The 12,237-nt window shown below is 47.6% G+C and overlaps 1 protein-coding gene across 1 annotated transcript in view; it reads left to right on the top strand.

The window, feature by feature from the left end:
• The window catches only part of NUP155 (nucleoporin 155), a 358,702-nt gene that overhangs the window by 88,809 nt on the left and 257,656 nt on the right, over nucleotides 1-12,237 (top strand). The window contains exons 8-11 of the mRNA XM_030193046.1: nucleotides 529-602; nucleotides 911-1,002; nucleotides 2,179-2,276; nucleotides 3,029-3,181. Coding sequence (XP_030048906.1) covers nucleotides 529-602; nucleotides 911-1,002; nucleotides 2,179-2,276; nucleotides 3,029-3,181 — 417 coding nt within the window. The remainder of the gene's footprint in view (nucleotides 1-528; nucleotides 603-910; nucleotides 1,003-2,178; nucleotides 2,277-3,028; nucleotides 3,182-12,237) is intronic.

Raw genomic sequence — 12,237 nt, 5'->3', positions numbered from 1 at the left:
ATCATGTGTCTTAAAAAAAAACCAGAAACTGAATACCCTCTTTCTGTGCCCAGTCTCCTTTCGCCATCAACTGCTAATGAAATGTTTTTACATGTAAGCTTGATAGCAGTGTTTTTGGTAATACTGAATGTGAGATATTTATGTTGGATTAAAAAAAAAAACCAAAAAACTGTTTTCATAAAACTGTCCTGAGATATCCCCAGCTATTCATGTTTCCAAGATAGCTCCAATGAATATGCAGCATATGCGTGAATACGCTATCTCCAATGTATCTGAACATAGTTCATGCATAGTCATTGTGAATATGCTGAAATCCTGAATGGCTGTATGATCCCTGTGTGAACCAGTTATACTCCTAGCTAGCATAGAGCTAAAATGAATCTTTGTCCAAGATGGGGCCCTAGGTTCTCTTTAATCCTCAAGGGTTTGCCCTTGCAGTGTGCATCTATGCTGAAAAGATGTCTGGCTTCTGGTATGCCCTTTATGAAATCAGGGTTTTTGTTTTTTTTTGTGTTTTTGTTTTTTCAGATCCTATAGTTCAAATTGCAGTTGACAACTCCTGGAACATCCTGTATACTCGCTCAGAGAAAGGAGTAATACAGGTATTTTCTCTCATTATCTTGACTGTAGCTCAGAGATGGCTAACTTAGCATCTCATGAGCTGCATGTGTCTCTCTTAAGGCCAAACTACAGCTATTCACCCTTCTTCACTGACTGACTGCTAACAGGGGCATGATGCAATGGCAGGGTCTGACGTCTCTGCTCATAGCTCTTGGATGCAACAGTTTTCTCTCTTCTGAGCAGCCAACTCAGGAGCAGAAGTTGTAAGCTCATCAGTGCACTCAAAATCTGTTGTGCGAGTTAGTGCATCATATTGCAGAAAGCACTGAACAAAGTTTTTGAATTCTAGGTATTTGACTTGGGACAGGATGGTCACGGAATGTGCAGGATTGCCTCTGTATCGCAGAACTTGATTGTTTCAGCGGCTGGAAACATTGCCAGGTGATATTTGGGTTTTTGATTTAGTTATTAGCATTTCCAAATACAAGCTTAAGGCAAGTCAGTCGGTAGATATTTCCTTGCCCCAGAAGGCTTATAAGCATATGAGCAACATATGTCTCGTATCTAGATTTTAAAAAATTTCTTTAGCCCCTTTTATGTGGCCTCCATGAGCCTGCTTAGTGAATTCTAGGTCACATCTACTTACTGGCTGAAATAATTTCTAAAACAGATTACTCGTTGAAAGTGAACAACCACTTTGAAGGTTGTGAGATTTTTCTAATGGCTTACAAGAAATATATCACAGGTCATGCTTTCAAAAGAGGTGTACTACTATGCCCTTTTTTGTGCAGCAACCTATAAAGGCTCTTGTTTTCAGCAGGACCAATAGGACTACTGGAGCTCCATACCTACACAGTGACTTTGCTTACCTGGCAGCCACCTTTTAAGAAATATTTTAGTGACACTGTATAGTAATACGCTTTCAAAAGAGCAAGAACTTGTAAAATGAAATTTTCTGTCATCTTGGACCTAGTTTCTGGATGCCATGTGAACTTGGGTCCTTCTCTCAGGCTATAAATTGTATTGACAACCCTAAAGTTGCCTCAAATCTTTGAATATTATGGGATGCTAGGCAGGGTTCAGAAAGGAATGATAGAATATTACCTATTTATAAAGCTTCTATTCTTTATAATCAAGCACAATCTTGAAACAGAATCGGTAATGATATAAAAAAGAAAAACCACTTCACCATTCTGAAAAGCAGAACACAAGCAAAATATTGACATTAGTAATAAAATGAAAAAGAAATGTCTTAAGAGGAGAAAACCTAACAACACCAGTATCAACCCATTGATACTCCAATACCTAGCAACACCAACCTAGACCTTTAGTATTTCCTGTGTAATAATTCCCAGTCCTTCATTGCAGTCCCACAAACGGAGAACCTTGTAGACAGGATGCTGAAGTAGGATATCTTCTGAAAATGGCCCTGATTAGTTAGTTGGGTTTTGCCCATAGAAGGGCATATATGCTAATTGATTTTTTTCCTGTTCTTATCCCTGAACCTTTTACCAAGGTTCTTTCAGCTGCTAGCCACTTGATTATACAATTAACTTGTCACAGTTAATCAAACTCGTCATTTAAAAAACTGATTTTATTTACTTTCTCTTTCCTTAGGACTATAGATCGTTCTGTCTTCAAGCCTATTGTTCAGATATCAGTAATAGAAAAGTCTGAATCTCTTGATTGCCAGTTACTGGCTGTCACACATGCAGGTGAGAATACACGTAGGAATTTTTTATTTTGCTTTTTCTCACCCACCATTTTGCTTCCTCAAACCCTCTTTATCTCCTCAAAATGGTACGCTCCAGGAGCCCTGCTTCTGAAGGGACACTACCTTCAAGGCACAATCTAAACACTGCTGTTTGGCCAGTAGAAACCACCCTAGTTTCAGCTGATTTGCTTCCCTGTGTCTGATTGGGTAATTTATGGTTTGCTGAGTACTATCTGGCTGTGGGGGATGAGGGGGTCCAAAGCCAGATCCTTCATATTGTAATGCTGTGACCTAGGATTCGGAATTGCCTTGACAGTATCCTAGTATATTTACAGTTTTCCCTCTTATTTTTTTTTTTTAATACAAATTGAACATTGGGGGGTGGGGTAGGGGGATAAAAAGTTTAATGCCTGATGACATATTACGCCACAGCATGTATAATGATACCTAGAAACAGTTATGGTTTTCAGTGTGCTTGTATTAATGGCTGTACAGTACGTGATTTGTCATCAATAAAAAACGTTAAATCATAAATACAAATTGAACAGCATGCACATTTCTGTTGAAACTGAGATGCCACACCTTTTTAAAAATGAAAATCAGAACACAGGACAAGCTCGAAAGTATTCCTGCTTTCAAACTCTGCATTCTGTTTCTACTAAAACTACTGTTAGTTTTTTTTTTTAACAAAATCAATTCTCTTTTGCTTATAAATACAGTAACACCAACAATTTATACTTTACCTTTGCTTAGGTGTTCGAATGTACTTCAGTACAGTTCCTTTTAAGCATCCTACATCACGACCTTGTATGCTGGCTCTGGTTCACATACGTCTGCCTCCAGGATTTTCTGCCTCATCTACTGTGGAAAAGCCTTCAAAGGTGCACAAAGCTCTTTATAGCAAAGGTAAGCTGGAGAACCACCAATTTTGGTAATAATGGTTGAGGTACAAGTATAATTCCAATTTGTGGGACCCTTTGGATTTATTTCAGCTATTTTAGTGCACTAGTGTTTCTGTTTTTCTGTTCATTTCTCACAGCAAGGACTCTTTCCTGCTCTGCTCTGTATGAGTTACTGAGAGAAAGCCTTGTTCTTCTGGTTTCTTTCAGCAATTAATATTTTTTTTTTATTTGCAAAATTTTTTATTAATACTTCAAAATAACAAGATCTTGGAGATTAAATCTCCTATACATTTCCAACATATCAACATTCAGGCATTGCCAACATTCATTTTTCCTCCCCCCCCCCCCCCCCAACCCAGCTCCTCTCCTTGCCCCCCATTTCTAACCCCCCCCCTCTACTGGCACCCTTAATCTATGTCGCCTGTTTTCCCTTCTTCCCCTCTCAAAACCCCTTCCAAGTGTAACCATTCCTCTGCGTTTGGGTTATACTTTCCCTTGCGCTTATCCGTCATTTTTTCCATTCCCATCAGTATTTGAAGTTTGTCCTTCCAATCTTGCCCCGTGGGACCTGTCTTCTGCTTCCATTTCAATGCTATAGTTGTTTTTGCTGCTGCCAAACACATACGTTTGATTCTACTTTGCCACTTCTTCCCTCCCTTGTTCCCATAACCTAGCAGACACCATTTGGGATCACAAGGAAACTGGACCCCGACCGCTAGTGTTATTAATCTCGTGATCTTCTCCCAAAATTCCTGTACAATCAAACACTCCCACCAGATATGAAAATATGTTCCCTTCCCCTCCTTGCATCTCCAGCATTCATTCGAGGCATTCGGATACATAGCTTTTATTCTATCTGGTGTATAATACCAGCGACTCATGACCTTATATGCATTTTCCTTGACCAGCATGCATATAGATACCTTTTTAACCTCCAGACATATTTTCTTTCATTCTCCCCCACTGAACTCAATTTTAAGATCGTGCTCCCAGGCTTTCATATAAAGTAACTTTACAAACCCAGAACCTCTAATATGTTCATACAATTTAGAGATCCCTTTCCCACCACAACTAAGAGTCCCCCATAAGTTTTCAAACTTCTCACTCTCTAACCAATTACCTGTATGCCATTTTGCGTTCACCATATAATTTTTGACTTAAAGATAAGCATACAGATCTGTCTCAGGGAGATCATATTCCCATCTGAGCTCTTCAAAACTCTTAAGATTACCATCGATCGTAAGCTCACGGAATCTAATCACACCTCTGTCAAACCAAGAGGTCAATATCCTGTTCTCTTGCCCCCCTGAGAATCCTGGTTCTTGGGTTAGCCATGCATAAGTTGATCTATTATGTGATCCCCTTAATTTCTTTCTAAGTTTACCCCATATTGTGAACAAGTGAAAGATGAAGGGATTCAATGTCAAGGTCTTATATTTTTGTTCTGGGAAAGACCCCCAAAGCAATGCGTCCAGTCTCCTCTCTTGTACAAATATCTGCTCAAGCCGTGTCACTGGTGAAAGGTCTACCCTACTCCAGACTCCAATTTGTTTAAGTTGCCCAGCCCAGTAGTACCATGTGATATTGGGCATACCCCTTCCTCCCTGTTCCACCGTCCCCCACATTATTCTCCTTGACAACCTGGCCGGGTGCCCTCCCCAGACAAACCCCCCCAGTTCCGTTTGTATTTTCTGTAACTCCCCCTTAGGGACAGCGATTGGTAGCGTTTGAAATAGAAATAGCAACCGTGGGAGTATATTCATTATAACCGCCGCTATACGGCCCCAACCACGAAAGCCATCCCGCCTTCCATTTACTTAGATCTCTCCGAATTGCCGCAATAAGCGGTACATAATTCAACTGGTACAATTTATTGAGATCTCGTGGAATGTGTATGCCCAAATAGCGAAAGCTTTTGTCTGTCCATCGGAAGACGAATCTCCTCCCTAACTGCTTTATCTCCTGGTCAGTTACTGTTATCCCCATAAGCTCAGATTTATCAAAATTTACCCTAAATCCAGACGTTTTCCCAAATGAGTTCAATTCCTTAATAAGCACCGGCAACGTCTCCAGCGGGGATCCTATGTAGAATAATAAATCGTCTGCAAATAATGCTATTCTGTGTTCCCTCCCTCCCATTCGGACCCCTTTCACCTCCTTTAGCGCCCTAATTCACTGAGCCAGGGGTTCAATGGAGATGGCAAACAATAACGGGGACAGAGGACACCCCTGTCTCGTCCCCTGATGAATGTCGAATGGGCTAGACCACCCCCCATTGACCTTGATCCTTGCCACCGGATGTGCATACAACCCTTTCACCCATCCTACAAAAGGTCTACCCAATCCCATTTCCATCATAACTTCCTACAAGTACTCCCATTCAACCCTATCGAACGCTTTCTCTGCATCAACTGCAAGCAGCGTCATAGAATCCCCCCTTCTCTGTGCTCCCCACACCAAATTGAGGGTTCGCCTAATATTGTTCGCTACTTGTCTGTGCCTTATAAAGCCAGATTGGTCTTCGTGAATGAGAGATGGCAAAATCCCACTCAACCTGTCCGCCATAACTTTGGCTAGAATTTTGACATCCACATTCAGCAGGGATGTCGGTCGGTACGATCCACACAACGTAGGATATCTCCCTGGTTTTAACAGTACCGATATCCCTGCTTCATGCATACTAATCGGAAGGCCCCTCTCGACAAAACAGAGGTCCTAACTCCTGTTGAAAGATTTGATAGTATTTGGCTGTGAACCCATCTAACCCTGGGGATTTCCCCCCCTTTAAGCCTTTGATGACCCCTAATATCTCCTTCAACGTCATTGTGGCTTCGATCTCTGCTGAGCAGTCGCTGCAAGCCGAGGCTCTGTAGGAAATCTCTAATCTCCTCTGTAGAGGTTATTGACTCCTTTTTATACAAAGTCTTGTAAAAGTTCATAAATTGTTCCCTAATTTCCCCATCATGGTGGTATATCAAATCTTTTGGGCCCTTTATTTTGGTGATCGTATTCCTTATCCTTCTGTCCCGTAATCCTCTAGCTAATAAGTTACCTGCTTTATTGCTGAACTCAAAGAATTTCTGCTGCAGTAATTACCTATGATACTCCATTGTTTTTATCTGAATCGTTTGCAAATCTGCTCTCCATTTTTTGAGCTCTAATAATTGTTGGGGTTCCCCTCCCTTTGATGCAGTGCTTCCAGTCTAGCCAGTTTCCTTCCGAACTTCCAATTCATGTGCTGCCCTCTTCTTTTTCTTATACGCCCCTTTCCGAATAAGCACCCCCCTCACTACTGCCTTTAGGGCATCCCACAATATCCCCTCCGACACTTCTCCTATATCATTTATTTCTAGGTATTGTTTAATAGCTACACGAACATCCTGACAGTCTGCCTCCCTGTCCAAAAGGGATTCATTAAGTCTCCAAATACCCTGCTTACCCAACCCTTCTAGTGTAACCCATACTGCTGCATGATCGGAAGCATGAATGCTCTCAATCCCCGCTTCCTGTATTTCCCCCCATACATTCCGACTACCCCAAATCACATCAATTCTTGCATATGTCCCCTGTACGTGTGCATAGTGTGTGAATTGCCTCTGACCCGATGCTTCAGTCGCCATATGTCAATCAAATCTAATTCCATTTCATCAAGCAGATCAATCCATAGACTGGTGGGTTGTGTCCATCTGCCAGCAGGTGGAGATAGAGAGCAATCTTTTGCCTCCCTATATGTGGTCATGTGCTGCCGGAAACTCCTCAGTATGTTCTCTATCTCAGCAGGTGTGTGGTCACACAGCAGCAGCTCTGGCTAGGTCTCCAAGCCTAATTGTTTAGGTTTTGTTGAGTACCTGGGGTTGAGAGCTCTTCTTGAGCAAGTGAAACCTGGTGGTTCCAGGTCCCTCCTTTTCTCCCTCCTCCCGCTGGCTCCGTTTAAAAAAAAACAACAGAAAAATAGACGTCTTTGAGAGAAAAATGTCTTTGTTTGCAGTTGCTCACTGGGACTCCAAATCGTTGCAGCTCGGAGCGAGAAGCAGGTAATTTTACCTTTTACTAGCGGGCAGGGGGTTCCCCGAACGGTCTCCACGTGGTTATGGCATCGGATGGCAAGGGCGTGAAAAGATGCTTCTCGGACCGCGTGCGCGCGGGGAAGCGGGGGGTTCAAAGTCAGAGACGCCTTTTTTGGGCACCTTTTCGGAGTCAGGAGAGTTCCCCGGGTTTTCCTCCGGTGCGGCGGTTTTTCCCGCCTTAGGCGCCCATCCCCTGCTGGCCGCCCTTCCGGTTGTGGCCGGCCACGCTGCTCGGACTGCTTCTTCTTGGGCCGCCCTTGAGGTGGAAGACGTTAATAGTATGGTCGCCCTTGACTCAGGCGACAGTAAAAAGTTGGCGAAATTAAAGCGCCATTCTTCCCGCGCGGCTCCTTCGCGGAGTGTCGCGGCGGACACCATTTGGAAGTGCAGCGCGCCTCTCCCCCGCTCTTGGGAGCGCAGGTTGAGAGTGCCTCTAGGGCTGTGGCCCAGGTTGCAGAAGTGCACAGACTGGGGGGTATCTCCCCTGAGTTCATTTTGCTGCTGCATCAGACTTTTCTTATGCAAAACGCTGCCCCTGCTCCCCTGTCTGATAAGGGTGATGAGGCCTCCATGATCAAGCGCCCTCGGGTGGATCTCCAGGCCCTAGGGGACTCTGTCTCCTCTGATGTGGATAAAGGCAGCGTATCTGAGTTCTCCCAAAGGTCCTTAGTGGATTCTTTGGAGGAGACTGATCCTTGCTCGAATGGAGCGGATGGACCCCTCTGCAGCGCGGCTTTTTCGCTCAGAGGATTTGCCCAACCTGTTAGTGCAGGCCATGAGCATTTTGAAAATTTCCTTTCCGGAGGAAGGCCCTCTCTCAGCCTCAGCTGGCTCAGCCATTATGCTGGGAACTAAGCGCTCGCCTAGAACCTTCCCCGTTCATGAAGCCATGCAGACTTTAATTTCAGCTCAATGGGATTCCCCTGAAGCGAGCATTAAAGTAGCCAGGGCTATATCCCGTCTGTATCCTCTGCCTGAGGGGGAATGGGAAGCCTTTCTCTGGCCTACAGTGGATTCTTTAATCACTGCGGTGACTAAGAAAACGGCTCTGCCGGTGGAAGGTGGCACTGCCCTGAAGGACACTCAGGACAGGAGATTGGAGGTGGCCTTAAAGTTGGCCTTTGAGGCGGCCGTCCTGAGTTTGCAAGCCTCAGTTTGCGGCTCCTATGTGGACAGGGCGTGCCTGACAGTTTTGCAGCGGGCTTCCCCCTCGGATTCTTCCTTGAGGGCGGAGTGGCCGGCCCTGGAGTCGGGCTTGGCCTACTTGGCAGACTTGCTGTATGATGTCTTGAGAGCCTCGGCTAAAGGTATGGCTCAGACAGTCTCTGCCCGGCGGTGGCTCTGGCTTAAGCACTGGTCGGCTGACCGTGCCTCAAAATCCCGCCTAGCCAAGTTGCCTTTTAAAGGCAAGCTGCTTGTTGGAGATGAACTGGACAAGAGTGTGACGGAGCTCGGCACATTTAAGGGCAAGAGGTTTCTGGAGGTCAGGGCACGGGCCGGCAGTGCTCGCCCTGGTTCCTCCGAGGGCCGATTTCAGGAAGCCTGTCGGTATCGCCCAGGAAAGTCGACCTCCTCTTCCTCCTCTTCCTTCAAGCAGAACTTCTCCCCCAAGCAACATTCCTTTCGCAGGGACCGCCGTCCCGGAGGTTCATCCTCCGGCCCTCCCCCAGGGTCTTGTACCCAATGACAGGGCTATCCTCATTTCTGGGAGAGTGGACCAGGGTAACTTCAGACGCTTGGGTTCTGGAAGTCATCAGAGACTGCTACAAGTTGGAGTTCTGCCGGCCCTTGAGACGGGTTTGTGAACTCTCCCTGCAAGCCTCCAGTCAAAGCAGCGGCAGTGCAGCAGACTTTGGACAACCTGATCCGCCTGGGCGCGGTGATCCCAGTGCCAGTAGATCAACTTGGCAAGGGACGTTACTCCATTTACTTTGTGGTGCCAAAGAAGGGAGGTTCTGTTCTGCCTATTCTCGACCTCAAGGGAGTCAATCGGGCCTTGAAAATACGGCACTTCTGGATGGAGACTCTCCGCTCCGTAATAGCTGCGGTGAAAAAAGGAGAATTCCTGGCGTCCTTGGACATCAAGGAAGCTTACTTACATATTCCCATCTGGCCGCCTCATCAGCGCTTCCTGCGCTTTGCAGTCCTGGGCCACCACTTCCAGTTCAGAGCCCTCCCGTTCGGGTTGGCTACTGCTCCGCGGACCTTCTCCAAAGTAATGGTGGTCATTGCGGCTTACCTCCACAAGGAAGGAGTCCAGGTTCATCCCTATCTGGACGACTGGCTGATCCGGGCCCCCTCTTATGCAGAGTGTGGGAGAGCTACGGACAGGGTTATTGCTCTTCTGAGCTCCCTGGGATGGATCGTCAACTGGGAGAAAAGTCAGCTGCACCTGACTCAGTCCCTGGAGTATCTGGGAGTTCGATTCGACACCCAAGTGGGCAGAGTGTTCCTGCCAGACAACCGGAGCGTCAAGCTTCGGACCCAGGTGGACCAGTTCCTAGCATCCTCTACACTTCGGGCTTGGGATTGTGTGCAGCTGTTGGGCTCCATGACGGCCACGATGGAGGTAGTGCCCTGGGCCAAGGCCCATATGAGACCACTACAGCACTCTCTTCTGCGGCAGTGGACTCCAGTTTCGGAGGATTACGCTGTACGCCTTCCCTTGGATCCAGCGGTGCGCAAGGCGCTGAGTTGGTGGCTCAGGCCAGACAAGCTGTCCGCATGAATGCCTCTCACGACCTCGGAGTGGGTTGTCGTCACGACGGACGCCTGTTTGATGGGCTGGGGAGCCCACTGCCTGGGAAGGACAGCGCAGGGGCTGTGGTCTCCTGCGGAGGCGAAGTGGTCTATCAACCTCCTGGAACTCCAAGCCATTCGGTTGGCGCTTCTAGAGTTTCTCCCGGTCCTGGTGCTGAGGTCAGTACGGGTCCTGTCGGACAATGCCACGACTGTGGTCTATGTCAATCGCCAGAGAGGTACCAGGAGCGTCCCTCTAGCCAAGGTGGCCATGAAGCTATGCCTGTGGGCGGATGTGAATCTGGAACAGCTGTCAGCGGCCCACATTGCAGGAGTCATGAATGTCAAGGCGTATTTTCTCAGTCGCCATACTTTGGATCCCGGAGAGTGGCAGCTGTCGGCTCGGGCGTTTTTGGACATCACGAAATGCTGGGGCCAGCCGAGCCTGGATCTGATGGCGTCCTCAGCCATTGCCAAGTGCCACGGTTCTTCAGCAGAGGACGGGACCCTCGATCTCTGGGAGTCAATGCTCTTCTCCAGCAGTGGCTGGCACAGGAACTTCTCTGCGTGTTCCCGCCCTGGCCCATGATGGGCAGAGTGCTAGGCCGGGTGATCCTGGTGGGTCCGGATTGGCCCAGATGCCCCTGGTATGCGGACTTAATCAGGCTCTCAGTGGACGGCCCTCTGAGGCTGCCAGCGGAGCGGGGCCTTTTGCATCAGGGTCCCTTTGGTCTTACGGCCTGGCTCTTGAGCGGAAGCAGCTGAGGAAGAAGGGCTTCTCAGACAAGGTCATCGCCACTATGCTGAGAGCGAGGAAGCGCTCTACTTCTACTACTTACGCCAGGGTTTGGCGTACCTTTGCATCGTGGTGCGAGGCAGGCTCTCTATCGCCCTTCACTGCTCCAATATCTTCAGTGTTGGCGTTCCTGCAAGAGGGTCTGGAGAAAGGCCTGTCGCTTAGTTCACTGAAAGTCCAGGTGGCAGCTCTGGCTTGCTTCAGGAGCTGTTTGAAGGGTGCCTCCCTGGCTTCGCAGCCAGACGTTGTGCGCTTCCTCAAAGCAGTTAATCACCTGCGCCCTCCTCTGCACTCGATAGTGCTTACGTGGAATCTCAATCTGGTGCTACGGGCCTTGCAGAAACGGCCCTTTGAGCCCTTGTCGAGGGCATCGCTGAATGACCTGACGTTGAGAGCGGTCTTTTTGGTGGCTATCACTTCAGCCAGAAGAGTTTCCGAGCTCCAGGCACTCTCGTGTTGAGAACCGCTCCTGCGGTTCACTGAGGCAGGAGTGTCGATTCGCCCAGTGCCTTCCTTTCTGCCCAAGATTGTTTCTCGCTTCCATGTGAATCAGCAGCTTTGTCTACCCTCCTTTCATAGGGAGGATTACCCGGAGGAGTACCCTGCTGTCAAATGTCTGGATGTGAGAAGAGTCATCATCAGATAGTTGGAAGTAACCAATGACTTCCGGAAGTCGGATCACCTGTTCGTGCTGTTCGCAGTCCCTCATAAGGGTCTGCAGGCATCTAAGCCTACTGTCGCACGTTGGGTCAAGGAGACAATTGCGGCAGCTTATATGGCTGCAGGGAAGCTTCCGCCTATTCAGCTGAAGGCGCACTCTACTAGAGCACAGGCGGCATCGATGGCAGAGTCCAGATCTGTCTCCTTGGAAGAGATTTGCAGAGCGGCTACTTGGGCATCGGCTCATACCTTCTCACGACATTACCGCTTGGATGTGGCTGCTCGGGTCGAGACCCAGTTTGGAGCTTCAGTGTTGCGTTCAGGGATTTCCATGTCCCACCCTGGGTGAGTACTGCTTCAGTACATCCCACCAGTCTATGGATTGATCTGCTTGATGAAATGGAAGGTAAAATTATGTATCGTACCTGATAATTTTCTTTCCATTAATCATAGCAGATCAATCCATAGCCTCTCCCAGATATGTGTATTGTTTTTGTTCTGGTTATATTTCAGGTTCAAGTTTAATCTTCAGTTCCTGTTCAGGAGGACTTCATGTTCAAGTTCTTCCAATTGGATTTTCCTTGAGTTGAAACGATTTTGTGTTACAGTGAGCTGCTGCTGCTTCTTCTCCCCCCGTTTCGGCGGTGGCTGGATTGATAACTAAATTATGCCGGCGCTCCCTCTCGCTTCGTGCGGCAGTAGGGTAGCTTTGTACCCCTCCCGCTTCGGCGGTGTTTAGGTAAGCCAGCTCCTCCCGCGGTTGCGGTAGCAGGATAAGCCAGATCCTCCCGCATCGGC

Source organism: Microcaecilia unicolor, chromosome 2 (assembly GCF_901765095.1).
Source record: "Microcaecilia unicolor chromosome 2, aMicUni1.1, whole genome shotgun sequence".
Classification (NCBI taxonomy): domain Eukaryota; kingdom Metazoa; phylum Chordata; class Amphibia; order Gymnophiona; family Siphonopidae; genus Microcaecilia; species Microcaecilia unicolor.
Note: the sequence above shows the minus strand (reverse complement) of the source record. Positions and strands in the feature narration are given on the sequence as shown.